This window comes from Terrapene carolina, unplaced genomic scaffold (assembly GCF_002925995.2).
Source record: "Terrapene carolina triunguis isolate 2854851 unplaced genomic scaffold, T_m_triunguis-2.0 Scaffold42, whole genome shotgun sequence".
NCBI classification, from domain to species: Eukaryota; Metazoa; Chordata; order Testudines; family Emydidae; genus Terrapene; species Terrapene triunguis.
Genome location: NW_020664393.1, coordinates 32,831,983 through 32,859,703, shown reverse-complemented (window position 1 = coordinate 32,859,703; position 27,721 = coordinate 32,831,983). Strand labels below are relative to the sequence as shown.

Genomic DNA, 27,721 nt, shown 5'->3' with positions numbered 1-27,721 from the left:
CTTGTGTGGCTTGGCCCTCCGGCAAAGTCACAAAGTCCAAATGAACCCCTTCCAGGGTAGTAAAGTGTCCAATAAATGAACAGTCCCATTGCCCTTACTGGGGTTTTCAGCCCTAGCTCTGGGCCCTTTAAATTCAAGCCTTTGTTCAGGCTCTCACATAAGCCCTGTCTCCTCCTTGGGGCTAGTGCTACTAAGGCTGGTAGGGAAACCCGTGCCTGCCCACTACTCCAGGTTCCAACCTAGAGACCCTATATACAGCAGCTATGCACTGGTCAATTTTAATTCGTTGCTGCATCTTCCCTGGGCCTCCTCCTACCTGGCCCCTTTTAGCTTCACCCTTAACTCATGGTTAAGGTTCTTAGGTCCGCTCTCTCCCTGCAAACCCAGTTTAAGAAAATACAGCCAGAAACAAACTCTGGTTATCCCTCACCCTTCTTACCCCTCTGGTCCCAGCCAGGAACTGACCTGCTAAATCCCTGCAGTGCCTTTTATCTGAGCCTAATGGGCTCTGATTGGCTGCTTCTATGAGATCTCACTAAGCAGGCCTGGAGAACCCATCTTCACTGTTCCTTTCCTGGGGCGGGGTGTAGTAGGACCTTGGAGCCTCTTTTAGAGAGCCACAAAGGCCAGGTACACCTCATCAGAGTTGCTCACCAAAGGCCGTTAAGCAAACTAAGCAGTCATGGGATAAGAGGGAAGTCCTCTAATGGATCAGAAATCAAAGGGAATAAATGGTCAGGTCAGTAAAGCAAGGTCCCCCAAAGATCTGTACTGGGAGCTGTGCTGTTTAACATACTGATAAATTATCGGCGAAACGGGTGAACAGTGAGGTGGCAAAATTTGCAGATGATGCCATACAAAATTACTTGAGACAGTTAAGTCCAAAGCTGACTGGGAAGAGTTGCAAAGGGATATCACTGAACTGGATGACTGGGAAACACAATGGCAGATGAAATTCAGTGTTGAGAAGTGCAAAGTAATACACATTTGAAAAAATAATCCTAACTATACATACAAAATGACACAGTCTAAATTTAGCTGTATCTGCTCAAGAAAGAGATCCTGGAGTCATTGTGGACAGTTCTCTGAAAACAGTTGCTCAATGTGCATCAGCAATCACAAGAGCTAACAGAATATTAGGAACTATTAGGAAAGGGATAGATAAAACAGAAAAATCATATTGCCACTATATAAGTGCATGGTATGCCCACTTCTTGAATACTTCATTTAGTTCTGGTTGCCCCATCTCAAAATAGATGTATTAAAATTGGAAAAGGTACAGAAAAGGGCAACAAAAATGACTAGGGGGGTGGAACAGTTTCCATATGAGGAGAGATTAAAAAGACTGGGACTGTTCAACTTAGAAAAGAGATGGCAGGGCGGGGGACTATGATAGAGGTCTATAAAATCATGGATGGCATGGAGATAGTAAATAGGGAGATGATATTTACTGCTTCACATAACACAAGGACTAGGGGTCACCCAATTGAATTAATAGGAAGCAGGTTAAAACAAAAGGAAGTACTTGTTCACAAATCACATAGTCAACCTGTGTAACTCATTGCCAGGGGATTTTGTGAAGGCAAAAAGTATAACTGGGTTCAAAAAAGAATTAGAAAAGTTCATGGAGGATAGGTCCATCTGTGGCTACTAGCCAAGATGGTCAGGGATATAACCCCGTGTTCTGGGTGTCTCTAAGTCCCCAACTGCCAGAAGCTGGATCTGGACAACAAGGAGTGGATCATTCAAAATTGCCCTATGCTGTTCATTCCCTCTGAAGCGTCTGGCACTGGCCACTATCAGAAGACATAATGCTGGGCTAGATGGACCATTGGTCTGACCTCATACAGCCGTTGGTATGTTCTTGTGTATGTGAATGTGTGTTCTTTGGCATACCCTACAGCACTCTGATGTCACAGGGAGGACACTCTAGGAGTTTGTGGGCAGGCTGGAGGCACATGGCTGATACTGCAACCTATGTTATAGTTCGAAATAGATAGGTTTTATACCTTTGTGCGGTTCAGGGAGTGTAGAGTGCAGACTTTTTTTCATCTGAGCCTGTCTTTTTTCCTCTGGCCACACTTTCTTTCTCTGCGCTGCTCACATATTGGGTGATACTGCATCATGCCATCATCACTGCACTATGTACAGGCACAGTATAGTGCTACATTAATCTTGGTGTAACTTGCCTCTTTTTCACTAATGTGCAGTGCTGTGTACTTCCTTTACTATTGCAAATAATGGATAGCTCATTGTATTGTCATGGGCAATTCCTTTTACATGTTCACACTGATAGGAGCGCCTAAATCGAACACTATATTAAGCTTTCAAAGAGATTCTAAATTCCAGATCTAATGTTCTGTAAGATTCTAAATTAGAATTTTTGTTTTTCCCATATTAACATTATGGTGTTCTCTGATTTAGGGTATGTGTCTTTCTGTGAGCTCTATTGTGTATTAGAACACATCTCTCCATAATACACCCTAATTTTGGTTCTGATCAAAGGTTATATAATTTCAATCTTTTTGTCTTAGTATAACACTTTTACTAATCAATTCTGTCTAGGCACTCTTTAAACCGGGTAGCTGCTTTTATTCTATTATGTATAGTTAGAGCCATTCAAGCAATAGAACATAAGCAAAACCCAATCATTCTTGAGGATGCCAATTTTCCAGGGCTCCATTCCCTAGATGCCTACATTATGGAATTCACCATTGAATGGGAAGCACATCCTGTAAGGCATCCATTAATGATTTTCCATTAATTGGTCACCAGGGAATGTTCATTTACTTGTGCTATTGACATTCTTCTTTCCCTCAGAGACTAAACGCATGCCTTCTACGTGCCTTTTGTTAAATTAGGTCTTTGGAATACAGTAGCTATGCTGGCATAATGCAATTGGGATAACTGTAAAGTATAGCTTTACACTGGTCTCTTTTCCAAAGAAGTGAAGAGCATGAAGAGAGAGTAATTGTTGTTGTTGCTTTTGGTTTTTAAATGTGATAAATCAATGAATCAACTACTTCATTTATTTAGGTCTATTGACTCACCAATCCGTTGTGAGTCTGATCCTTCTAGTGTGAATCCCATTTATAAATCTGAAATTCTTCAACATTTCCAGCATTATCAGAAAATCATATGAGCATAATTAATAGATTCTGGGATAAATTAATCCCTGGTCTAACTCCATTTAAATCAATGGAGTTACACTAGGAATTAATTTGACTCTGTGTGCTTTTTTAGTTTACTCTGAAATGCTCTCTTCCATTGTCACTTTTCCAGCTCAGTGACAAGGGAAGCAAGAATAAGCCCATTACATCTGAACTTTTATTCTGTTTCCCAAACTGTTTGATAAACAGTGAGGAAAGAGGGATGTGGTTTTTTGTGTGATGCACACTGCACGGACAATCACAACTCTCCTTTATAGTATATCTGAGGTAAACTTTCAAAATTTCAAAAGACAATTAAACGTTATTAATTTAGGCAGCATCACAAGTGTCCTTGGTGCTTAATGGGGCCAACTCAGAGAATCACTGACCTGTACTTTCTTAATGTTAATGTAAAGAAAGTGCCCCAAAACTTCTTCACTATATAGCTTAAAGACCTTTTTCTTTCCTTCTCCCTCTTACACCAACTTCTTCAGAGTTTCCTAAACTTTCACTGCCCCTTTCTCTGACTGATAAAAGATTTTGATGACACTCTTCTGCCTCAAGAAATACCAGCTGTTCTGACCCAATTCTCCCAGTAGCTAAAGCCCTCCCATGTCTCCTTAATAAGGTGTTCAGATATCATGGTGATAGGCACCTTAGGAAAATGAACTGTCAAACACTCCCATGGACAGATGTGCTGTGTGGGTTTGTGATGGGGTGGGGGACCCCATCCAGTGTGGGGTGAGTTCACCCCATCCTTCGAGCTGACCTCTGTCTCTAGGCAGTGAGACCTAAGGGCTAAAGTCGATAAAGTTGCCCTGATCTGCAGGGCTGTAAGGCCTAGTGGCCAGAGTCTATATAATCGCCCTGGTTCACAGGGCAGTGAGGCCTAGCAGCCAGTGTCAATAGAGATACCTCAGGTTTGCAGGTCAGAGTCAATAGATATACCCTAGATTCGCAGGGCAGTGCGGTCTAGTGGACAGGGTCAGAAGAGTTGCCCTCCGGGGCGGGGCTGTATGGCCTACTGGCCTGGTGGGGTGTGTGGGCTGTCACCCAGGGGGTGAGTGGCGGTCAGGGTAGAGGTCCCCAGGTCCTCCCTGCTCCACTGGGTCTCAGCCCAGGGCCCTGTCAGTGGCGAGTGTGTCTGCCAATGAGTCAGCGGAGGTCTGTCCACAATGCACTGACTATCATCAGGACAATGGACTATTTCCTACTGTGATACTCATGGTGGCAGTCTATGTGTCTTTGGGGTCTCCGGGTTCCTCGACTCATGCAACTCCCTGTAGCTCAGACCTCCCTGGGGCATCCATAGGTATCTGGATGTCTGCTTGGGTCTTGGTGCCTCTGGCTTCCATGGTCCAGGGCTCCAGCTGCTCCCGGGTGGGAGCTGGCAAGGAGCATCCTTCCTCTCTGGCGGTCAGCCCAGACTGAGCTGGGCTGCCCCCTCTTATACTGGTGCTCCACCCGGAGCATGCCCAGTAGGGATGTGGGGGCATGGCTTCCTCCGCCCACAGTGAGGACTTACCCCGCACTGGATGGGGAAAGGTTGAGTTCACCCCGTCACAGGGTTATGGGTGTCTGACACAAATCCTACTTGTCTTACATTTCACTGTAAAACAGGACTGGTCCTGCCTCTTAAAAATAATGTACTGCTCATCTAAGGAGGCTCTTGTGTATTGTTTAGACTTGCAAGTACATGAAAAATCTTGCTCTCATGAACTGGGGCACCAATTCACTTCTTTCTGAATGGGAACATGCAAATAATTGATATGTAGGTACAGAATCCCAAACTTTTTAGAAACTATGCCCCTTTCTCTTGATCTGTGCCTTCCCTAACTCCCCTGTGGGAAAACAAGAGTATTCCAGCATAACTACCTTCATGAGTGAAGGCTACAAAAAGCCGTCAAAGCAATAAATTATTGTACTTTTTAAATCTCACTTCAGAATCAAGACCTGAAAAAGCCCTATTTTTAAAAAATTGTTTATCTATTTCACATAAAAAGGCAAAAAGATACCTGTGCAAAGACTATCGGTAGCCGGGCAGATTATTAAAATCAGTCCATAAAAACTACAAAAACAAGAGCAAAACAATGTCAGTTTCCCTTCCCCCCCCCAACAACAAAACAACCAGTAATCGATAACATAAAAAAACCCTTCACGTCTCAGAACCCACATAAATGCTTAATCTAAAACAGACTGCAGAATATCACAAGTGGATCACACTATATGCTTTCACATCTTATCTTAATCTTCCACCTGCTCCCATTGCTTTTCTCAAAACAAATACCTCTTTAGACTCTTATATGATCATCCTTAAGACTCCTCACAGATCATTCACTGAATCTTTAATTTCTCTATGGAGTTATTTGTTTATCTAAATCACTCACTTTTAAGACGAACCTGGCAGGATTTCATTGAGCATTTACATGTGTAATTGCTGCGCTGCAAACTTTGAAATATTTAGGCATTCTAGTTCTTGTCCCAGAATAAGTGACTTTATGAATTGATGGCAAAACTTCTATGTACTTTTCCTCAAGTGGTAAGAGGTAAAGTGTTTTATGTATATATTAGTTTATTTTCCTACCCGATCTACAGATAAATAAATTATAATGCAATATTCATTAATGTTGGAGGTTGTCTCTTGTTTTGCTATTAGATTCGGAGGTCATGTTGACATCTTTGGGATTACAAAAGGCTGTAAATGAGTATGTAATTGTATTAAGATCTACAGTGATACAAAATTAAACCATTTACATTGAATGGTCATTGGGAGGGCGAAAGGGGACATTTTTCTGCTTTATCAGATTATCAGGGTTCACACATTCTGATGAGGGGAGTGTCTGTTTCTGGATGATCTGTAAATCCAGGTGGATACCATGTATTTTTTTCATTAGACAAATATTGTTCCCTGAGTAATGAAACATAGAATAGCATACTACAAGATGTCGGTGCAGTTTTGTTATATATGTATCTGTTGTTTACATCTGTCTCACCTGTTCGAAACATTTCTTCAGTGCTGAAAAATCAATTGTGTTTGCAGCATAGTATCTTTCAGTTTCAAAATTCAAAGGCTTAATTATTGCAACCTTTGGCCTCAGTAGGGTTTCATGAGTGTAAATGAAGTCACGATTTGATACTGTGTGTTGAACGTATCCTTAGTTCCCTTCCCCCACCTTCCTTTCATATATCAGAATAAAAAGAATCTTTTCTTTCCCCCTGCACCCATAGGCAAGTATTTCCAAATGGGCTTCCTGAAGAATATTCTTTAATAGCCACATTCCGTGTAAGACGAAACACCAGAAAGGAACGGTGGCATATATGGCAAATTTTAAATCAGTCTGACACCCCACAGGTAAGAATATATTTTATTTTTCACATAGTTTTCTTTTTTGTTGGAGGAGGATAGATATAGGTTAGTGGGTCTTTCGCCTCTGGATTCAGATCTAATTTACATAAGACAAATCTGCTGTTCAAAATAGCTTGGTGGTCATTATTCAAATACAGAAATACAGAAGTTCAGCAAAATGTCTCCAGTAATATTAGAATGATACTAGGTGTGTTGAAATGTAGGATGGATGGACACTGAAAAAGTTACATGAGAGAATATTTCATGATTCCTGCCTAATCTATGCTATTAGGTTGCTCACTTATTTTTCTTCCTGGTTTATGTACAGAACATGTTTGCTTGTAATTCTGACTTATACTAAATTACGTTTTTTTCCCCAGGTGTCTGTCATAGTTGATGGTTCAAAAAAAGTTGTGGAATATATAGCCAAATCTGCTCAGGGAAATGTGCTACACCACACCTTTAAAAATCGGGAAATTTATCCTCTCTTTGATCGGCAGTGGCATAAGCTTGCCATTAGTATACAGTCAAGGATCGTTTCCCTCTATGTGGATTGTAACTTAATTGAGAGATGGCAGACTGATCTAAAGGACTCCATTGACTTTCAAGGAAGGACTTTCATTGCTGCTCGAGCTGCAGATGACAAGCCTGTAGATGTGAGTTGTACCAGTGAGATAATTCTTAAAGCAAAATGGGCTAATATGCAAATCATGTTTTAAACATACTTGTAACAGCATACTAAAGAAATATGAAAACAAAACAAAATGCAAAAGAATTAATACCCATTGGGTGTTTTACATCAGTCCACTGGTCGAATTTTTAGTTATTCTCTTCTAAAACAAGGTATCAGCTCCTGCAGTCTCTATTCAGGCAAAACTCTCCATTGTTCTAAATGGGCATTATTGTCTGAATAAGGACTACAGAGGGTTCCTGTTTTCAATATTATTTACATTTCTGTATCCATTTAGAAGTTAGTCATTTTGACTTATTACTACTGTACCGTTTAGGGCTCACTTTATAGTAATGGTTTTGTTTTCAGTTTTCAGTTTTCAATTTTCATATTATTTAATTTGTCATCGAAAGGGAAAGAATGTATAACATGTTTAGCCACTCCAAGTATTTTCATGGGAACCATTAAATCCTCACCTACCCAAACATGGTAGATGTATGAGTCTGAAAACAGTATAATTCATGCAACTACAGTCAGGGGAACATCATAAGATTGATTATTATTATCTTTAAATAAAATGGTGTAGTAAGAACTCTGCTGCAGTGCCAAGGCAACAGAATTTCCCTATCCAGTGATAATGGGGCCTTTATTTATCTGCTATCTGAGTCACCAAAGCAACCCTTACATATTATAATCTATATTCTACTCCAGAGATTTTCCCTCTTATACTTCCTTGTGCAAAAACTCGGAGGAAGTAATTTGTAGTTGTGAGAAATGTTAGTTAGTTTTAATATTTAGTACACATCTGCCTACCAGGTTTTAAGCCTGCTGTGTGGGGGTTAGAGTGATGACATGAAAATTTCCAACTGCATTCTATACTCAGCACATTATTATTCATGTTATCTGTTTTACTTTATTTTATATTATTAGCATAACCTAGCATTATTGCAGAGCTTGATCTTGCACAGTGCTGAATACTCTGGTTCTGATCCGGCAACACACTTAAGCACATGCTTTACTTCAGTGGAACTACTCATATACTTAAAGTTAAGCAAGTCCTTAAGAATGTTACCGGATGGTAAAAACATCAGAATGGCCATACTGGTCAGACAAATGGTTCATCTAGCACAGTATCCTGTCTTTCAGCAGTGGCTGTTGCCAGATTCATCAGAGGGAATGAACAGAACAGGGCAAATTATCGAGTGGTGCATCCCCTTTCATCCAGTCCTGGCTTCTAGATGAAGCCAGTCAGAGGTTTATGGACACATAGATCATGGGCTTGCTTCCCTGACCATCTTGGCTAATAGCTCTTGATGGACCTGTCCTTCAGGAACTTATCTAATTCTTTTCTGAGCCCAGTTATACTTTGAGCCTTCACAACATTCCCTGGCAATGAGTTCCATAGGTTGACTAAGCGATGTGAGAAGTACCGGTACTTCCTTTTGTTTGTTTAAACCTGCTGCCTATTAATTTCATTGGGTGACCCAATTCGTGTATTATGTGAAGGGGTAAATAACACTTCCTTATTCACTTTCTCCACACCATTCAGGATTTTATAGCCTTCTCTATCATATTCCTCCTTAGTCATCTCTTGTCTAAGATGAACAGTCTCAGTCTTTTTAATCTCTCCTTTTATGGAAGCTGTTCCATCCCCCTAATATTTTTTGTTGCCCTTCTATGTGCTTTTCCAATTCTAATATATTTTTTTGAGATGAGGCAATGAAAAGTGCAAGTAATATTCAAAATGTGGGCGTACCATGGATTTATATAGTGGCATTATTGTATTTTTTTATTATCTATCCCTTTCCTAATAGTTCCTAACATTCTGTTAGCTTTTTTTGACTGCTGCTGCACTCTGAGCAGATGTTTTCAGAGAAATATCCACAAGATTTCTTTCTTGAGTCATAACAGCTAATTGAGACACCATCATTTTCTATATATAGTTGGGATTCTGTTTTCCAATGTGCGTTACTTTGCATTTATCAGCATTGAATTTCATCTGCCATTTTATTGCCAAGTCACTCAGTTTTATGAGATCCTTTTGTGATTCTTTGCTGTCAGCTTTGAACTTAACTAACTTGAGTAATTTTGTATTGTCTGCAATGTTTGACATCTCACTATTTATCCCTTTTTCCATATCATTTATGAATATGTTGAACAGCACTGGTCCCAGGACAGATGCCTTGGGGACTCCACTATTTACCTTTCTCCACTGTGCAAAATGACGACTTATTCATAACCTTTGTTTCCTATCTTTAAATCACTTACTGATTCATGAGAGGACTTCCCCTCTTATTCCATGACTGCTTAGTTTGCTTAAGAGCAGTTGGTGTGGGACCTTGTCAAAGGCTTTCTGAAAGTCCAAGTACACTATATCAATTGGATCACTGTTGTGCACATGCTTTTTGACATCCTCATAGAATTTTAATAGATTGGTGAGGCATGCTTCCCCTTTACAAAAGCCATGTTGACTCTTCCCCAATGTATTGTGTTCATCTACGTGTCTGATATTTCGTTATTTACTATAATTTCAACCAGTTTGCCTGGTACTGAAGTTAGGTTTACTGGCTTGTAATTGCCAGGAATGCTTTGAGAGCCTTTTTTGAGAAATTGGTGTTACATTCAGGGCCATCCCTACCCATACGCAAAGTACGCAGCTGCGTAGGGCACCAGGAAATTTGGGGCACCACATTTCCTGGTGCCCTGCACAGCTGCGTGCTGCTCCAGACCCTGCACCATCTCTTCCCCATGACCTCCGGCCCTGCCCTGCCTCTTCCCACCCCTGCTCCGCCCTAGCCCCGCCCCCACTCCCCTGAGGACTGCAGCAGGGCTGGGCCTGCACTCACCGGCGGCGGGAGGTGCAGCGACCCAGCCCCAGCCCAAGCCCACTCCGCGTCGCTGGTGAGTGCTGGGGGGTTGGTTCCCTCCTAACCCCCTGCGGAGGCCTGTGAGGGGGTGTGTGGCTGTGTAGGGCCCCAGAATAGTTAGGGATGGCCCTGGTTACATTAGCTATCTGCCAGTCATCTGGTACAGAGGCTGATTTAAGCTATAGATTACATACCACAAATAGTAACTGCAATTTATAGTTGAGTTCCTTCTGAACTCTTGGGTGAATACCATCTGGTCCTGGTGACTTATCACTGTTTAATTTATTAGTTTATTCCAAAACCAGCTTTATTGACACCTAAATCTGGGACAGTTCCTCAGATTTGTCATCTAAAAAGAATGGCTTGAGTGTGGAAAACTCCCTCACATCCTCTGCAGTGAAGACCAACACAAAGAATTAATTTGGCTTCTCCACAACAGCCTTGTCTTCACTGAGTGCTCCTTCAGCACTTGGATCATCCAGTGGCCCCACTCGTTGTTTGGCAGGCTTCCTGCTTCTGATATACTTACACAAAAACTAAACAGCAACATTTTTTTCCCCGCTAGTTGCTCTTCAGATTCTTTTTTGGCCTGCCTAATTATACTTTTACATTTGACTTGCCAGAGTTTATGCTCCTTTCTATTTTCCTCAGTAGGATTTGACTTCCAATTTTGAAGGATTTCTTTTTACCTCTAACCACCTCTTTACTTTGTTGTTTAACCAAAGAGGCATTTTTTAGTCCTCTTTGCTGCTTTTTTTCATTTGGGATATACTTTTAGTTTGAGTCTGTATTATGGTGTTTTTAGTTTCCATGCAGCTTATGAAAGTGAAATGCCTGTGACTTTTAATTTCCATTTAACTAGCTTCCTCATTTTTGTGAAGTTCCCCTTTTTGAAGTTTCATGCTACTGTGGTGCGTTTCTTTAATAGTTTTCTTCCTACAAGAAAGTTGCATTTAATTACATTATGGTCGCCATTACTGAGCTGTTCATCTATATTCCCCTCTTGCATCAGAACCTGTGCTCCACTTAGGACTGAATCAAAGATTGCCTCTCCATTTGTGGGTTCTGGGACCAGCTGCTCCGAGAAGCACTATATGGTGTCCAGAAATTTTATCTCTGCCTCCTGTCCTGAGGTGACATGTACCCAGTCAATATGGGGATAGTTGAAGTTCCCCATGATTATTGGTTTTAGGGTATGTCTACACTACGAGAGTAGTTCGATTTTAGTTAAATCGAATATGTGCAATCGATATTAGAAAGTCGAACGTGTGTGTCTACACTAAGGACAGTAATTCGACTTTGTGAGTCCACACTAACGGGGCAAGCGTCGACATTGGAAGCGGTGCACTGTGGGCAGCTATCCCACAGTTCCCGCAGTCCCCGCTGCCCATTGGAATTCTGGGTCGATCCGCCAATGCCTTCTGGGTAAAAAAATGTGGCGAGGGTGCTTTTGGGTAACTGTCGTCATCCGTCAGTCACTACCGCCCTCCCTCCCTCCCTCCCTGAAAGCGCCGGCGGGAAATCAGTTCGCGCACTTTTTGATCAGTGACAGCGCGGACGCCACAGCACGCCGATCATGGATCCCGCTGCGACCATCGCTGCAGTTGTGGTCGTTCTCAACGCCTCGCAGCTTATCATACACCTTTCCCAGAGGCAGATGCAGAGAAATCAGGCAAGAAGGCTACGGCACCGCCGTGAGGGCCTGAAGTCGGAGAGTAGCACAGAGCTGTCAGAAACCACGAGCCCCAGCGCCCAGGACATCACGGTGGCAATGGGGCATGTGGATTTTGTTGAACGGCGATTCTGGGCCCGGGAAACAAGCACGGACTGGTGGGACCGCATAGTGCTTCAGGTCTGGGATGAATCCCAGTGGCTGCGAAACTTTCGCATGCGGAAGGGGACTTTCCTCGAACTTTGTGAGTTGCTGTCCCCTGCCCTGAAGCGCAAGGACACCCGCATGCGAGCAGCCCTGACTGTCCAGAAGCGAGTGGCCATAGCCCTCTGGAAGCTTGCAACGCCGGACAGCTACCGGTCAGTCGCGAACCACTTTGGCGTGGGCAAATCTACCGTGGGGGTTGTTGTCCTGCAAGTAGCCAAGGCAATCGTCAAGGTACTGCTGTCAAAGGTAGTGACCCTGGGAAACGCGCAGGCCATCATAGATGGCTTCGCAGCGATGGGATTCCCAAACTGCGGTGGGGCTATAGATGGGACTCACATCCCTATCCTGGGACCGGGCCACCAGGCCAGCCAGTACATCAACAGAAAGGGCTACTTTTCAATGGTGCTGCAAGCACTGGTGGACCATCGGGGACGTTTTACAAACATCAACGTCGGATGGCCGGGCAAGGTTCATGACGCTCGCGTGTTCAGGAACTCTGGTCTGTTTAGACGGCTGCAGGAAGGCATTTACTTCCCGGACCACAAGATAACTGTTGGGGATGTGGAGATGCCTACAGTGATCCTCGGGGACCCAGCCTACCCGCTAATGCCCTGGCTCATGAAGCCCTATACTGGCGCCCTGGACACTGCACAAGAACTCTTCAACTACCGGCTGAGCAAGTGCAGAATGGTCGTGGAGTGTGCTTTTGGCCGTCTCAAGGGGAGATGGAGAAGCTTACTGACTCGCTGTGATCTCAGCGAAACCAATATCCCCATCGTTATTGCAGCTTGCTGTGTGCTCCACAATCTCTGTGAGAGCAAGGGGGAGACCTTTATGGCGGGGTGGGAGGTTGAGGCAAATAGCCTGGCTGCTGATTACGCCCAGCCAGACAGCCGGGCGATTAGAAGAGCCCAGCGGGACGCGCTGTGCATCCGGGAGGCTTTGAAAGCCAGTTTCAAGACTGAGCAGGGTACCCAGTGACTTTTAAGTTTGTGGACACAGAAGCTGAACTTGCCCCCGTTTCTTTACCCGGTTGCCGTCGACTATCCTCTCCAGTTACATACCCCCTTCACCCCCTTCCCAAAAAATAAAATCTGTTCTGTTTTGTTAATGGACACCGTTGTCTTTATTACTGTTTTCGCGGGAATGTTTTAAACCTGGGACGCAGACTGTGGCATAAGATCTGTAACTGCCCTCCCCCGCCACAAAGTCACAGAGCAACCCCCCCCTCCCCCCCAGGACATGAAAACCACCTCCCAGACTGACCAGGGTAACTAGTCACTGCACTGTATATGTGCCCTGCTGCTGGACCTGCCCCCTGCTAAAGGTGACTGTCCTGTCCAATTACCAAGCCCCTTCCCCCCCCTTCAGACAGACTCTCCTCCAAAAGAAGAGGATGGAAACAGTAATGAACAGAAACGTATTTTTTATTAACAACCGCACATGGAACGGGGGGGTGAAACTTGGACGGGGTCTTGTGTGAGGCGGGTAGGAAAGGACTTTTCAAATTTTGGGGAATGAGAGCCTTCTAGTGGTAGAGCAGTCCGCAGGGGTGGAGTGAAATTTTTCACGGACCCTGCCGCCCCTCCGTGTTTGGACTTTGGGTGAGGGGGGTATGGGACTTGGTGGCGGGGCAGGGCAGTTAGAGAGAGACTGCAGCGGGGCTCTCTCCTCCTGCCTCCGGTCCTGCAGAACATCCACAAGGCGGCGGAGCGTGTCCGTTTGCTCCCTCATTAGTCCAAGCAGCGTTTGAGTAGCCTGCCAGTCCTCCTGTCGCCACCTCTCCTCCCGTTCCATGTTTGCCCGGTGCATTTGGGACAAGTTCTCCCTCCACTGTGTCTGCTGGGCTGCCTGTGCTCGGGAGCATGCCATTAGTTCAGCAAACATGTCTTCCCGTGTCCTCTTCTTCCTCCTCCTAATGTGCGCTAGCCTCTGGGCAGATGTGGCTGTGGGAATTGGAAAAAGGGAGTGAATTCCTGAGACAGATCAATGTATCTGTGAACAGAGAACATAGTCTTTCTCTGTGAACAAGACCATGCAGAGCACCTATCACACGCGCACTGAGGACAAGGTCGAATTTTCGGCCCTCGCGTACAGTGCCTGCGGTCTTGCTGTGGCGAGCTGAGGAGCGGGGCAGGACACCGGACTTTGTCTAGCTGGCAAACATGGTAAGCCGTAGACTTGGGGCTGCTTAAAACTTTAAGAGTGGCACTGGCCTCCTTTCACATAGAAAGCAATGCGAGTCTCTGCTGGCAGCAATCCTGCAAGCATGAACTCTGGCCCTGTCCCACCCCCTCGCGGCTGTAAACCGCGTGGCTGTAAACCGGCGGTTGCAGTTCTGTAAAGGGACGGGCAAGCAGTCCCAATACTAACTTTCCCCTACCTAATTCACAGCAAGGAGTCATGCCAGACATCACCCTCCTGAAGGTCTCGGAGAGCCAGAAGGAGCGGATGCTTCGGGACAGCCTGCAGAAACCGGGGCCATTTGCTGCAATGCTCTGCAAGGCCATGATCCCCGAGTACCTGCTGGCGTTGTGGCAGGGAAACGTCTCATACCACGGGGGGCCTAATAAGCTCTCCCTGCCCAGGAACCTGCTCATGAGGCTTGAAAAACACCTGCAGGAGGCCTATGAGGAGTTCTCCCCGGAGGATGTCGCCTCTATCCCCGGATACATTGACCAGTTTTTGGCTTAGGTGCCCTTGGAGGGACAAAAGAGTGGAGCGTTTTGGGCAGTATAATCATGAAGCGGACATTGTGAAATTTTTTGAAAATAGTTCGGACTATATATTGAAGCACCCAAAGACAGACTAATCATGATACCCTTTGCACATATTCCCGTTTTGTTGGACTTTACTCTTTACATGTTTTGAAGCACTTTACCCATTGTTAATATTTTAAATCTTCCTGTTCTGTTATAAATAAATGTTTACATGTTTGAAAGCACTTTAGCTATTGTTAATATTTTAAATATGCCAGTTATGTTATAAATAAATGTTTAGATATTTAAAACACTTACTGCTTGATCCTTCCCCTGAATCTGTGTCTGGGATAACGGCTGGGGAGGGTTGGTAGGGGATCTCTGTGAGGGTGATGAAGAGCTCCTGGCTGTCGGGCAAATCAGCGTTGTAAGCGCTGTCGACTGCCTCGTCCTCCTCATCTCCTTCCTCCTCTTCCCCGTCCGCTGAGGAACCGGCCGCGGACAATATCCCATCCTCAGAGTCCACGGTCACTGGTGGGGTAGTGGTGGCGGCCGCACCTAGGATGGAATGCAGTGCCTCGTAGAAACGGGATGTGTGGGGCTGGGATCCGGAGCGTCCGTTTGCCTCTTTGGTCTTCTGGTAGCCTTGTCTCAGCTCCTTGATTTTCACTCGGCACTGCGTTGCATCCCGGCTGTATCCTCTCTCTGCCATGGCTTTAGAGATCTTCTCAGAGATCTTTGCATTCCGTCTTTTGGAGCGCAGCTCGGAAAGCACGGACTCATCTCCCCACACAGCGATGAGATCCAAGACTTCCCGATCAGTCCATGCTGGGGCCCTCTTTCTATTAGATTGCACGGCCATCTCTGCTGGAGAGCTCTGCATCGTTGCCACTGCTGCTGAGCTCGCCACGGTGTCCAAACAGAAACTGCGATTCAAACTGCCCAGACAGGAAAAGGAATTCAAATTTTCCCGGGGTGTGGCTGGTCAGAGCATCCGAGCTCGGACTGCTGTCCAGAGCGTCAACAGAGTGGTGCACTGTGGGATAGCTCCCGGAGCTATTAGCGTCGATTTCCATCCACACCTAGCCTAATTCGACATGGCCATGTCGAATTTAGCGCTACTCCTCTCGTTGGGGAGGATTACAGAAATCGATTTAAAGAGAGCTCTATGTCGAACTAAATAGCTTCGTGGTGTGGACGGGTGCAGGGTTAAATCGATGTAACGGCGCTAAATTCGACATAAAAGCCTAGTGTAGACCAGGCCTTAGTAGCCTGTCTAATCTCCCTCAGCATTTCAAAAGCACCATCACCATCCTGGTCAGGAGGTTGATAATATATTCCTACTGCTATACTCTTATTATTCAAGCATGGAATTTCTATCCAAACAGATTCTATGATCAAGGCCAGAGTACTTAGCATCTTGCAGGTTGAAGCCCATATTTATTTAAAATGTATAATGTCTCCCCCCTCAGGACCTGTCCTTAAATCCTAAATACAGCCCAGCCATTAACACATAATAAAAGACCAAATTTTCAGTGGACTTGGCCAGCAGGGAATTCCCCTTGTGTAGGGGAACTCCATTGGCATAAAGCTGGTGGAGGCCATGGAGATGGTTCCTGCACCACCAAGCACTCTTGATACTCCCCAGTGTATATGGTGTTTTGGGGGAGAGAGGAGGTGTGCTGGGGCCAGGGCAGGATTGAGGAGGGGTTGTGGGGGAGCAGAGCTGTGCTATGCCAATTCTCCTCTGATACAAAGTACCTTACGCAAGCGATTTAAGCTAGAGTAGGTAGGTCACTGCACTAACTTCTGCCAGGACTATAATCAGCTAACTATAATCAGCTTCCTGGGGCTACCTCCTCTCTGACAACCCATCCTAAAGTAACCAGAATAAAAGACTTGATTCCTGCTCTTCAAATGACATAGTGGAAAGGGCCAGGCAAAGGCCTGTCCAAAGTGATAGATCATACTCTGGCTCTAGTGGATTGCTAGAGGGGCTCACTCCAGGGGTGTGTGACATTGAGAATACACTTCATTGAGTGTTTAAAACTCAGGACAGATAGCAAGAGCGATGCAGAGGATTACAACTTCCATGAAGATAACTGGGTCCCATTATAGGATTTACACTGCAGTAGCTGAGAGAAGAATTTGGTCCATCATACTCATGTGATTTTTTATTAAGTTCTGAATTTGTCTGTTTCTTACATATTTAAGTCAAATGTGATATTTTCAGAATGACCAATTATAATGGCAAGTTTAGAAAATTACATAGTTTCTACTAGTGCCTAAATATATTCCTTTTTTACTGTTGATATAAATCCCTACTCTTTTTTTACATTTTTAACAGATTGAACTTCGCCGCATAATAATTTATTGTAACCCAAAATTTGCAGCTCAAGAGACCTGTTGTGAAATATCTGAGGGCATGGTAGGTTATTTATAAAAATGTAAATATAAAACTAAAAATGCATTAATCATCTTTTATGACAAAACTTTCACCTTATTTTATTTAAAGAGCGTAAACAAGAAGCATTGCAACATTAAATTGGTCTTTCCTAAAAATGGGATACATTTTCCAGAAGAGCTCTTGCTAGGTGAGTTGTTGAAACAGGATAGCATTGGCAGAGCAGCACTTCAGTAAAGAGGAATATAAGGGACACTGTCCCAATGAAGACCACTGGAGACTGCCATGCCCCACTCTCTAGATACAGTTATCCATACTAATGAATAGTTGAGGAAGTCACAGGTAGAGTGATTAGAATGTAGATCTTTCCCACTGAGCTAAATTAATGTGTGGTTTCAGAGAAAAGAGAGACTTTTATACTTGATTATCAGCTTTACTTATGATTCCATTATGTGTAGACAGTGGGGCTTGTGGAAGGGGCATCACAAACCTGTATGAGATGGAATGGAGAGGGGAAGGGAATGGGGACAGAACTTTTGTTAACATACTTTCATTTTACTACTATAAGGAAAATAGAAATAAAGAAAATAAACAACTGAATGTCCTGAACCTGACAACTATATTTTTATCTTTGATGTACTTTGCATTTTTTGGATATGCACATAGTAAAGATAAGGTGCCATATTCATTGAATTCAGTGGAGTTACTTTTCTCCTTTGTTTTGACAGATACAAGCTATGTGGGTTTGAAGTCACTAGGATTACTCATTTGCTTGAAGCTGAGCGTGTGAATAAGTGCTTTACTGAACCAGGCCCTTATTTTTAAAATAGTTGTACCTGAGTTGTGCATGCAAAATGGGCACTAGGACACAACTAAACACAGATTTGAAGAGAAGAAGAAGCTGAGAGGGAGGGAAATCAGATGGATAGGGCAGCTTGGAACCCATATGCAGGATGGATAATGAGTCAGGCTGTCCCCAGAATATACCCATGGATTTGAGAGGGCAAAATGGGCTTCCCACCCATCTCCTAAATCTCCAAAAAGCCAAACAAACCGCAGGATGGATGACCACTAGTGTATCTCAGCTGTAAAGAGACAGGGAAAGGGGAGAAAAATTTGCCAAGATTAGAACAACAGAGTACAGTGTGTGTGAGCAAGGAGTAGGCAGATGTGAGGTCAGAAATGTAGAGTGGAGCAAGCTTGTGAAGAGAAATTTCAATTTTAAATAACACTTTTATGTTCACATACATTTCGTAGTTTATTCCTGGTGAGAAAAGAGACTTCCTCCTTAATATACATACTACTGGGCTGAGTAAAATGAGTGGCATTTCTGTTAACTTCTTGTGTACAGAAGTGCATTTTAAACAGGCTATGACACAACTAAAACATTTAGTTATGTATGGAAAAGGTCATACTGAATTTATGTTTGCAGTATTGTAGCCATGTTGGTCCTATGATATTAGAGAGCCAAGGTGGTTGAGGTAATATATTTTATTGGACCAACTTCTGTTGGTGAGAGAGACAGGCTTTCGAACTACACAGAGCTCTTTTTCAGGTCCTTCTTTAGCCATCTCATCATATTGAATTTATAGCATCCTTAAAGTACAATTCAACTACACAGATAAAAGAAGCTTTGAATTCTAGTATATCTTATTCCACAGACAAATGACAAAGCTCCCTGTCCTGAAAATGTAAAATGAATGGCCTAAACATTGTTACTTTATTATAATCATCATAAACTTAGTTGCTTTAAATGTAATTATTGTAAGCAATTTTATATTTTCGGATTTTATAAGCCTTAGCAACGGTAACGGCTAAAATTGCATTTTTTTTAAAAAGAAAAGCTTATATTATGAAGCAAAATTCTGCACAAGAGATATATTCTGGGTGAAATACCATGACTGCAGGATCACAGAGACCCTGGTTATGTTTTCATTAGAATATGCCAGTTTCTGTTCACCTGACTTTCAGTGTACCTAATGAGTAGCCTCAGCTCAGATGGTTTCCAGACATTTGAGCATTGGCTTCAGTTTGGGGGGTTTCTGAATGGTAAACCCAGCAAGTTACATTACAGAAGTGACAACCTCCCCCCTTGCCCATGAGTTCCCCTCTTACTAATCATTTCCTGGGGTGATCAGGTGGCTCAGTAGCCTTTTATTCCCCTCTTCCATTTTCAGGGAAACTAGGACCCTCACACTGTGACAGGAGAGATCAGGGATTTCCTAACATTGTATTACACCTAGAGTGACTTATATTTTATTTATAAAACAGGCATATTTGCCTAGGTTTGGTTTCAGTGCAGCAGGATCACACATCTATAGTCTTCATTTTACTGGTGCTGTGTGCAGTAACCTGAGACAAAAAAGGCTGAATAGGAACCATGTTTGGATTTTTACTTGTCAGTTACCAGCAGTGGACTCAATTCAGAATAATCATTATTTCTATTTTAGTGCCCACTGGAGGACAGTTTCATTACTACTTCTTCGTCACCAATGACTGTTCATGTCAGCAAAATACATGCTCTTCCAGTAACACAGCAGAAGTCTAAAGACCTATGCCTCTGCTTTCCAAACAAAGTATGAGAGTCTTCTTCTACATGTATATCCTTTATCTTGCATGCTTTGCAGATTCTCAAACTGTCATTTAATGCACCATGCTGTTTAATTGATACAGGTGTAGAAATTCTGAATTTCTTTGGAGGTACGGAAATGGTTTATTTCTGTGGTACACCTAGCCTTATATTTGGAGGTTAAGATAAAATAAATGTAAATTAAATTAAAAGTTAATGTTTGTTAGCTTTACAAGATTAAATGTCTTGAATGCACAAAACAAATGGACTGTTGTTGGATCATCTTCAGAAGCAGCATGAAAAATGAAAACTATTCTTACACAATTTATATTTTACCTAGATTGCTTATGTGAGAGTCCACTATTTCCTGGACTCTTATCTTTTTAGTGTCAGATAACAGCACTGTATCATTGTCCCAGTGTTAGTGCCATATTTGTCTTGACTGATTTATATTGTTAAAGTTTCTGTGGTAGAAAAAGGAAAAATATCACATATTTCTGTTATCTGAAAACTCATTTTTAAACAGGGTGAAGCAGGATTGCCAGGAGTAGCTGGTTTGCCAGGTCAGAAAGGAGATAAAGGAGAAAAGGTAAGATGCCAATCCCCTATGACATCAGCCAAGGCTTTACCTCCTGTTTCTTCCTACTTTCGGTAACAAGACAGCTTATACAGCTTTTTTTTTTTTTTTTTGAGAAATCCTCTTATACATCTATTAAATATAACAATATAAATATTAAATTAATTATATTATAATAGAACAGAACGGCACCCATTCCGTGGTCCCTCAGTTTTCCTTGTGCTTTTTTCCCCTTACCACCACTGTTCTGGACACTGCAGGAAGACAGAGAAGAGACCCAGAATGTGGTTTTACTAGACCATGCTTTAAGTAACATCTGTGTAGCCTTTTATTTTATTTAATGTAAATTGTGCTATTGTGGGTTCAGCTTTGGTGTCTTCAGTCTCAAGCTCAACAGAATTATTTTTGTTTGTTCTAGATTTAGACCTCATAGGAAAACATGAAACCATAGGCAAGTAACACATACAAGAGCAAGGTTCGCTATTTTTTAGCAGTTTTATTAAAGTTGGCAACAAAGTTATAAATGTTACAGCATGTACAATTCCTAAATATAATCATGTATCAGTTATAACTACATACATACTTACATCCTTCTAAGTGGTGTTAGAGTCTGACGGCCCTCTTATGGATTGATCATCAATACGGGGATGGTCCCTGCTGGAGGTTTCCCATAGGAAGCTCAATTTTCCCACTCTGGGCATCCTTTTTTATAATGTGATTTTTGTCTATAACCTACATTCTGCGCATGTACATGGAAGTGTCAACCCTCTTTTTCTGATTGGTAGCCAAAAGATACAATTTTAAATTATAAAATGCAAATGTAAAAGCAAATCTTGTCTCCAAGGCCTAAAATAGCTAAGCTAAAATCTTGCAGGCCTCAGCATTTTAGCTTGTGTTACTTATATTGAATACATAATTCCTCTAAATACTAATTAATCTTATACTTCTATAGTTCTATAAATTAACTCTACTTAATATACAATAAATACAGATAATATAACATTAACATTACACAATAAATGGATAATAAATTAAAATCATTGACTATATCTGGTAACTGTCTGGCAATAACTCATCCAGTGCAGGTCATCTTTCCTTTGTAATCCATACCACCTGGATCACCATGCCATAGCCCTCACTCCTCACACGTACCTCTGAATGGGGAGTTGCTCCTATCCCTACATTCCCTCTCTACAATGGATTCAGAGGTGTTTGATCTGTAACATTCTGCCTGTTGGAAGGACCCTCACTCTCTTGGCTGTTGCCACTTCCTCAGTCTTTCACCCAAGCATGACCTGCCAGGGCTTGATGCCCAGATTTCATCACAGAGGGTAGGGTTGCTTTGCCTGCCCCATAATGTGTGGGCACTAGCCAGAAAATTCATAACCCCATCCTAGTCTGCTGCCTACCAGCTGTCTGCAGTAGAGCATACACTGCGGGCTGCTGCTAGGTTTTCCAGGGTAGATGAAAGTCAACAATTTGTAGCTTTCAGGTACAGAATTTAAGTTAGTCCTGGAGAATATTTTTAACTGCTCTCAAAACTTTTCAACCAAGTAATGTAAGTATTCCGCAAGTAGCAAAAGTCAGAAGTCATAGGGTATTTGCCTGATTTAGATATAATTTAGATATAATTTCTCTAGTAGTAGTTTTCCACTTTCTGCTGAGCTGAGAACTTTACCTTGTTTCCTGTTCTGGAAACAGCTTCCACATCCTTAGCATGGTGTGTGGCTATTCAGAGTCTTACTTAGGCATGTGCTGATTACAATGTATTTTGGATCAGGTGATATAAACAGCTGAATACACATCATCTGTGTGTAAAAATCCTTAAGAAAAATAATGTCCCTGGTAGTAGCTTGAACAATGATATATTTAGTGAACATGCATCCTGTGTTCCTCGCTTTATCGGAATATTACTAAGTTACTGTAAAATATTCTTTGTTTTTATTTACGTATCCGTTTGAAGTGAATTTAGACCTCATGAAAGGTGCTAGATTGACATCCCTGGAGAATTAAGTATTTCATTATAGTAATAAGCTGCTCCAAGGTGTGCCTTCATAGGCTGTTGGTGAATGCCTTAGGTATATTGCAGCCACAAAGGCTGAGTGCCTTCAGACATCAAAGTGCTCATTGATGCACATCCTGGAGTGGTTTATGGCTATTAGAGTATGGTTAATTAATTTACATAAGTGATCTCTCTCTCTCCTGCCATCCATCTCCACCCTCTGACAAACAGAGGCTAGGGATACCATTCATTACCCATCCTGGCTAATAGCCATTAATGGACTTAACCTCCATGAATTTATCTAGTTCTCTTTTAAACCCGGTTATAGTCCTAGCCTTCACAACCTCCTCAGGTAAGGAGTTCCACGTGTTGACTGTGGGCTGTGTGAAGAAGAACTTCCTTTTATTTGTTTTAAACCTGCTGCCCATTAATTTCATTTGGTGGCCCCTAGTTCTTATATTATGGGAACAAGTAAATAACTTTTCCTTATTCACTTTCTCCACACCACTCATGATTTTATGTACCTCGATCATATCCCCCCTTAGTCTCCTCTTTTCCAAGCTGAATAGTCCTAGTCTCTTTAATCTCTCCTCATATGGGACCCGTTCCAAACCCCTAATCATTTTAGTTGCCCTTTTCTGAACCTTTTCTAATGCCAGTATATCTTTTCTGAAATGGGGAGACCACATCTGTACACAGTATTCAAGATGTGGGCATACTATGGATTTATATAAGGGCAATAAGATATTCTCCGTCTTATTCTCTATCCCTTTTTTAATGATTCCTAACATCCTGTTTGCTTTTTTGACTGCTGCTGCACACTGTGTGGACGTCTTCAGAGAACTATCCACGATGACTCCAAGATCTCTTTCCTGATTAGTTGTAGCTAAATTAGCCCCCATCATATTGTATGTATAGTTGGGGTTATTTTTTCCAATGTGCATTACTTTACATTTATCCACATTAAATTTCATTTGCCATTTTGTTGCCCAATCACTTAGTTTTGTGAGATCTTTTTGAAGTTCTTCACAGTCTGCTTTGGTCTTAACTATCTTGAGCAGTTTAGTATCGTCTGCAAACTTTGCCACCTCAGTTTACCCCTTTCTCCAGATCATTTATGAATAAGTTGAATAGGATTGGTCCTAGGACTGACCCTTGGGGAACACCACTAGTTACCCCTCTCCATTCTGAAAATTTACCATTTATTCCTATCCTTTGTTCCCTGTCTTTTAACCAGTTCTCAGTCCATGAAAGGATCTTCCCTCTTCTCCCATAACAACTTAATTTACATAAGAGCCTTTGGTGAGGGACCTTGTCAAAGGCTTTCTGGAAATCTAAGTACACTATGTCCATTCAATCTCCCTTGTCCACATGTTTGTTGACCCCTTCAAAGAACTCTAATATATTAGTAAGACATGATTTCCCTTTACAGAAACCATGTTGACTTTTGCCCAACAATTATGTTCTTCTATGTGTCTGACAATTTTATTTTTTACGATTGTTTCAACTAATTTACCCGGTACTGACGTTAGACTTACCGGTCTGTAATTGCCAGGATCACCTCTAGAGCCCTTTTAAAATATTGACGTTACATTAGCTATCTTACAGTCATTGGGTACAGGTGCTGATTTAAAGGACAGGTTACAAACCATAGTTAATAGTTCCGCAGTTTCACATTTGAGTTCTTTCAGAACTTTTGGGTGAATGCCATCTGGTCCCAGTGACTTGTTACTGTTAAGTTTATCAATTAATTCCAAAACCTCCTCTAATGACACTTCAGTCTGTGACAATTTCTCAGATTTGTCACCTACAAAGGACGGCTCAGGTTTGGGAATCTCATTTTAATTAAAAGGAAAAAAGTGTCTTTCCACTAGGAAAAATACATTGAAGTAGGATAAGAGAAATTACTAAAGAAAAGAACTCTCAGAAGACAGGAGGAGTAGTTTAAAATGGCCCTTTTCTCTCTCCACCTGCTCTCCCTGCCTTTCTCCCTTTCTTCTTCCCTTCCTCTCTTACTAAATTCCTAATAAACAGAATTGGCAGCCTTAAATCACCTCCCAATTTAGGCACCTCAAGCCTCGTGAAGCTAGTGAAGTAACTGGGCAATGTTTAAGGTGAAGTTTAATTTTAGGGACATGAAGTGGTTTGAGGCTCCCAATTAAGTTTCTTAGGAATTTGGGACAGGAGCAAGAAGAGGCAAACACAGGAGATCAGAGGTGGGGCAGGGATGTTAAAATTTTTTGCTGCTTTTGTAGCCAATACCCATAACGTGATAAATGGTGTGGTAGAAAAATAGAGCATAACAAAGAAAAAAATCTTCCTTCTTACATACTTTCTCTTTTACCCATAACACAATGGTGAGAAATAGTCTCTTTCCTTTGATGAGGTCTCAGCTGTGCACCATTAAAAGTGGATGCATCATGAAAAAGATTTAACCAGCCATTAGAACTTGGCTGGGGAAAACTGGAATTCTCAGCCATTATGATCTGGTGTTCTCATCTAATTATCCACAGAACACACACAGCTCTGGCAATAGCATCATTGCAAGCTTCTCTACATTACTCCGCCTGTGTGCCTCTCTTCTCCTCTGGGAAGGGAGGGGGGAGAATGGGACACGCTTAGAGGGGGATGATATTAATTAATTCAGCATGTGGATTTAGTTCCTGTCTTTTGTCCTGAGATTGACCGCAAGGGTACTACTTAGTGCAGTTATGATCGGTGTGTTTTTTGTGATGTGGAGGTCTGTCCACTGGGCACTGGACTGAGATCAGGGCCGGCTCCAGGCACCAGATGAGAAAGCACGTGCCTGGGGCGGCACATTGTAAGGGGCGGCATTCTGGCCAATCTTGGGGCGGCCAGCCCAGCCCTGAAGGGGCACGGACCCTGTCATAACTATAAAGGGAAGGGTAACAGCTCTCCTGTGTACAGAGACTCCAAATCCTTTTACCTGTAAAGGGTTAAGAAGCTCGGGTAACCTGGCTGACACCTGACCCTAAGGACCAATAAGGGGACAAGATACTTTCAAATCTTGGGGGGGGGGAAAGGCTTTTGTTTTGTGTCCTTTGTTTAAGGGGTTGTTCGCTCTTGGGACCAGACATCAATCCAGGTTCTCCCCATCTTTCTAAACAAGTCTCTCTTATTTCAAAATTGTAAGTAAAAGCCAGGCAAGGCGTCTTAGATTTACTTTGTTTTCTCAACTTGTAAATGTACCTTTTATCAGAGTGTTTATCTTTGTTTGCTGTACTTTGAACCTAAGACAGAGGGGGGTCCTCTGAGCTCTTTAAGTTGATTACCCTGTAAAGCTATTTTCCATACTGATTTTACAGAGATGATTTTTACCTTTTTCTTTAATTAAAAGCCTTCTTTTTAAGAACCAGATTGATTTCTCCTTGTTTTAAGATCCAAGGGGGTTTGGATCTGTATTCACCAGGAGTTGGTGAAAGGAAGGAGGGGGGAAGGGTCAATTTCTCCTTGTTTAAGATCCAAGGAGTTTGGATCTGTATTCACCAGGGAATTGGTGAAAGGTTTCTCAAGGCTTCCCAGGGAGGGAATCCAGTGAGAATGGTGGCAGCGGGACCAGAGCTAAGCTGGTAGTTAAGCTTAGAAGTTTTCATGCAGGCCCCTACATTTGTACCCTAAAGTTCAAAGTGGGGATACAGCCTTGACAGACCCTGACGGGGGGGGCAGGAACTAGTGATCCCCGCTGCTCATCGTACCGCCGGGCTCCCCGGGACGCGCCACTCCCCGCCGCCTGCACCGGCCTCCGCCTCCCGCGCCGCTCTGAGCCCGGCCCGGCCGAGCCGCCTTTAAAGGAGTGGCTGAGCCAGCACCTCCTGCAGCCCCCGGGCACTGGAAGGAGGGAGAGTTCTGCGGCGGCCCGGCGGGCAGCGGTGGCAGGGACGGTTCTGCGGCGGCCCGGCGGGCAGCGGTGGCAGGGACGGTTCTGCGGCGGCCCAGCGGGCACCGGAGGGAGGGAGGATTCTGCTGCGGCCCGGCAGGCAGCGGAGGGGCGGGCCCCACTGATCCCGGCGCCGTTTGCACTGTGCCGAGCCCCGCTGCAATGCCGGCCCCACGCGGAGGTTGCAGACCCCAGCCAGCGCTGCCTGTGTTGCCCTCCTTGGAGCCTGTCCGGCCGGGAGAGGCCCCAAGGCCGGAGGGGGGAGCCCCTCTCGCCCAGCTGCAAGTGGACTGCAGCGCCTGGCTGCCCACGGGCGGAGGGAGCGGACGGGTGCTGCCCTTCACCCCCCTGCAAGCCGCCTTGACCACCCTCCACGCGCTCCCTGTGGCTGCCGTTTGTTTTTTTGTTTTTTTTGCTTTGGCAGTCCGGCCGCTTTTTTTTTTTTTTTTGCCTGGGGCGGCAAAAAAGCTAGAGCCGGCCCTGACTGAGATCACAAACTCATTGAATTTAATAGCCATCAGATTCTAGCCATTTTAGATAAATCTTCCCCTGTTTGGATTCAAACCAATGACCCAGAAGGTTTTGGTCTCTTCAGTTAGGGCCAACAAAATATATATTTGGTTCAATGTGTCTAACCTGCAGTGTTAAGTCTCCAGACATTTACATTTTTCATCTGTTTTTAAGTAGTAGCCTTAAAGTTTTCAGTCTGCCTGAAAAAGGAAAGAAAATTCTTCATGTAAAATACCATAGCCACATACATTCAGACATGCTGGTTGATAGCAGTAATTGAACCTGGGAACTTCAGAACTAAAAAGAGGCCTTTCTGCTTAAGCTGAGAGCTCCTTTGGCAGTGTGAAAGTGGTAAGTTGTAGTTACTCAGGCAATCCATTACAGGGAGACATTGTTGCATGTTCTAGACCAGTGTATTGCAGTTACAAAATGAGAGGTTCACAAAGCACATATTTCCCTTTTTCAATATCTTGCTCCCATGTATGCACATGCACGTCATGTGTCAGCATATACCCACTAACTCTAGAGAACATTATGTGGTCTCCGTCTGGCTCCTCTTTTAGCCTAAGCTCCCCTGACTCCTGCTAACGCTTTTATATTTATCTAAAACTCTCAGGATGATTCCCTTCATATATGGTGTTCATTGCACTAATTAGTGGTGGGCAACTCTCAAAAGCTTGGAGACTTAATTTAGATATAGACTCAGAAGTTTGGACTCCTGTTAGAAATGTCAGTTTCTTGGGTGTGCAAAATTAGATTGGATTTCTTAGGGGAACAACTTTCTTTTGAACTTTCTAGTATTTCTTTCTTCTAATTAGACCACAGATTCAGTTAGATGGCTTTTAAGGTAGCTGGACATTTCTATTTCTGGTGCCAGGTGGAACACAGACATGTAAAGGTGCAAATGTGAAAACTTAATCAAACCTAAAAAAAAAGCCGCATTTAGGTTGGGTTTGAGGGATGACAAAGGTTCATGGGAGGGTAAATTTTCATTTTATCTGGACCAGTGTGTCCATTCCTGAGGACAAATGCAGAAATGTAATGCAACACTTAGGAATATTTATGTGCACTAGGCCAAATTATGTCCACGCTTCCACCCATTCACTGCATTTGCATGTATCTTGATAACAAAACCATGGCCTAATGTGTGA

The 27,721-nt window shown here is 43.1% G+C and overlaps 1 protein-coding gene across 1 annotated transcript in view; it reads left to right on the top strand.

Annotated features, from left to right (window-relative positions):
- Window positions 1-27,721, top strand: part of COL19A1 (collagen type XIX alpha 1 chain) — a 331,665-nt gene that overhangs the window by 32,860 nt on the left and 271,084 nt on the right. The window contains exons 4-8 of the mRNA XM_029912234.1: window positions 6,378-6,501; window positions 6,876-7,151; window positions 16,958-17,038; window positions 19,465-19,590; window positions 20,110-20,172. Of these exons, the coding sequence (XP_029768094.1) occupies window positions 6,378-6,501; window positions 6,876-7,151; window positions 16,958-17,038; window positions 19,465-19,590; window positions 20,110-20,172 (670 nt within the window). The remainder of the gene's footprint in view (window positions 1-6,377; window positions 6,502-6,875; window positions 7,152-16,957; window positions 17,039-19,464; window positions 19,591-20,109; window positions 20,173-27,721) is intronic.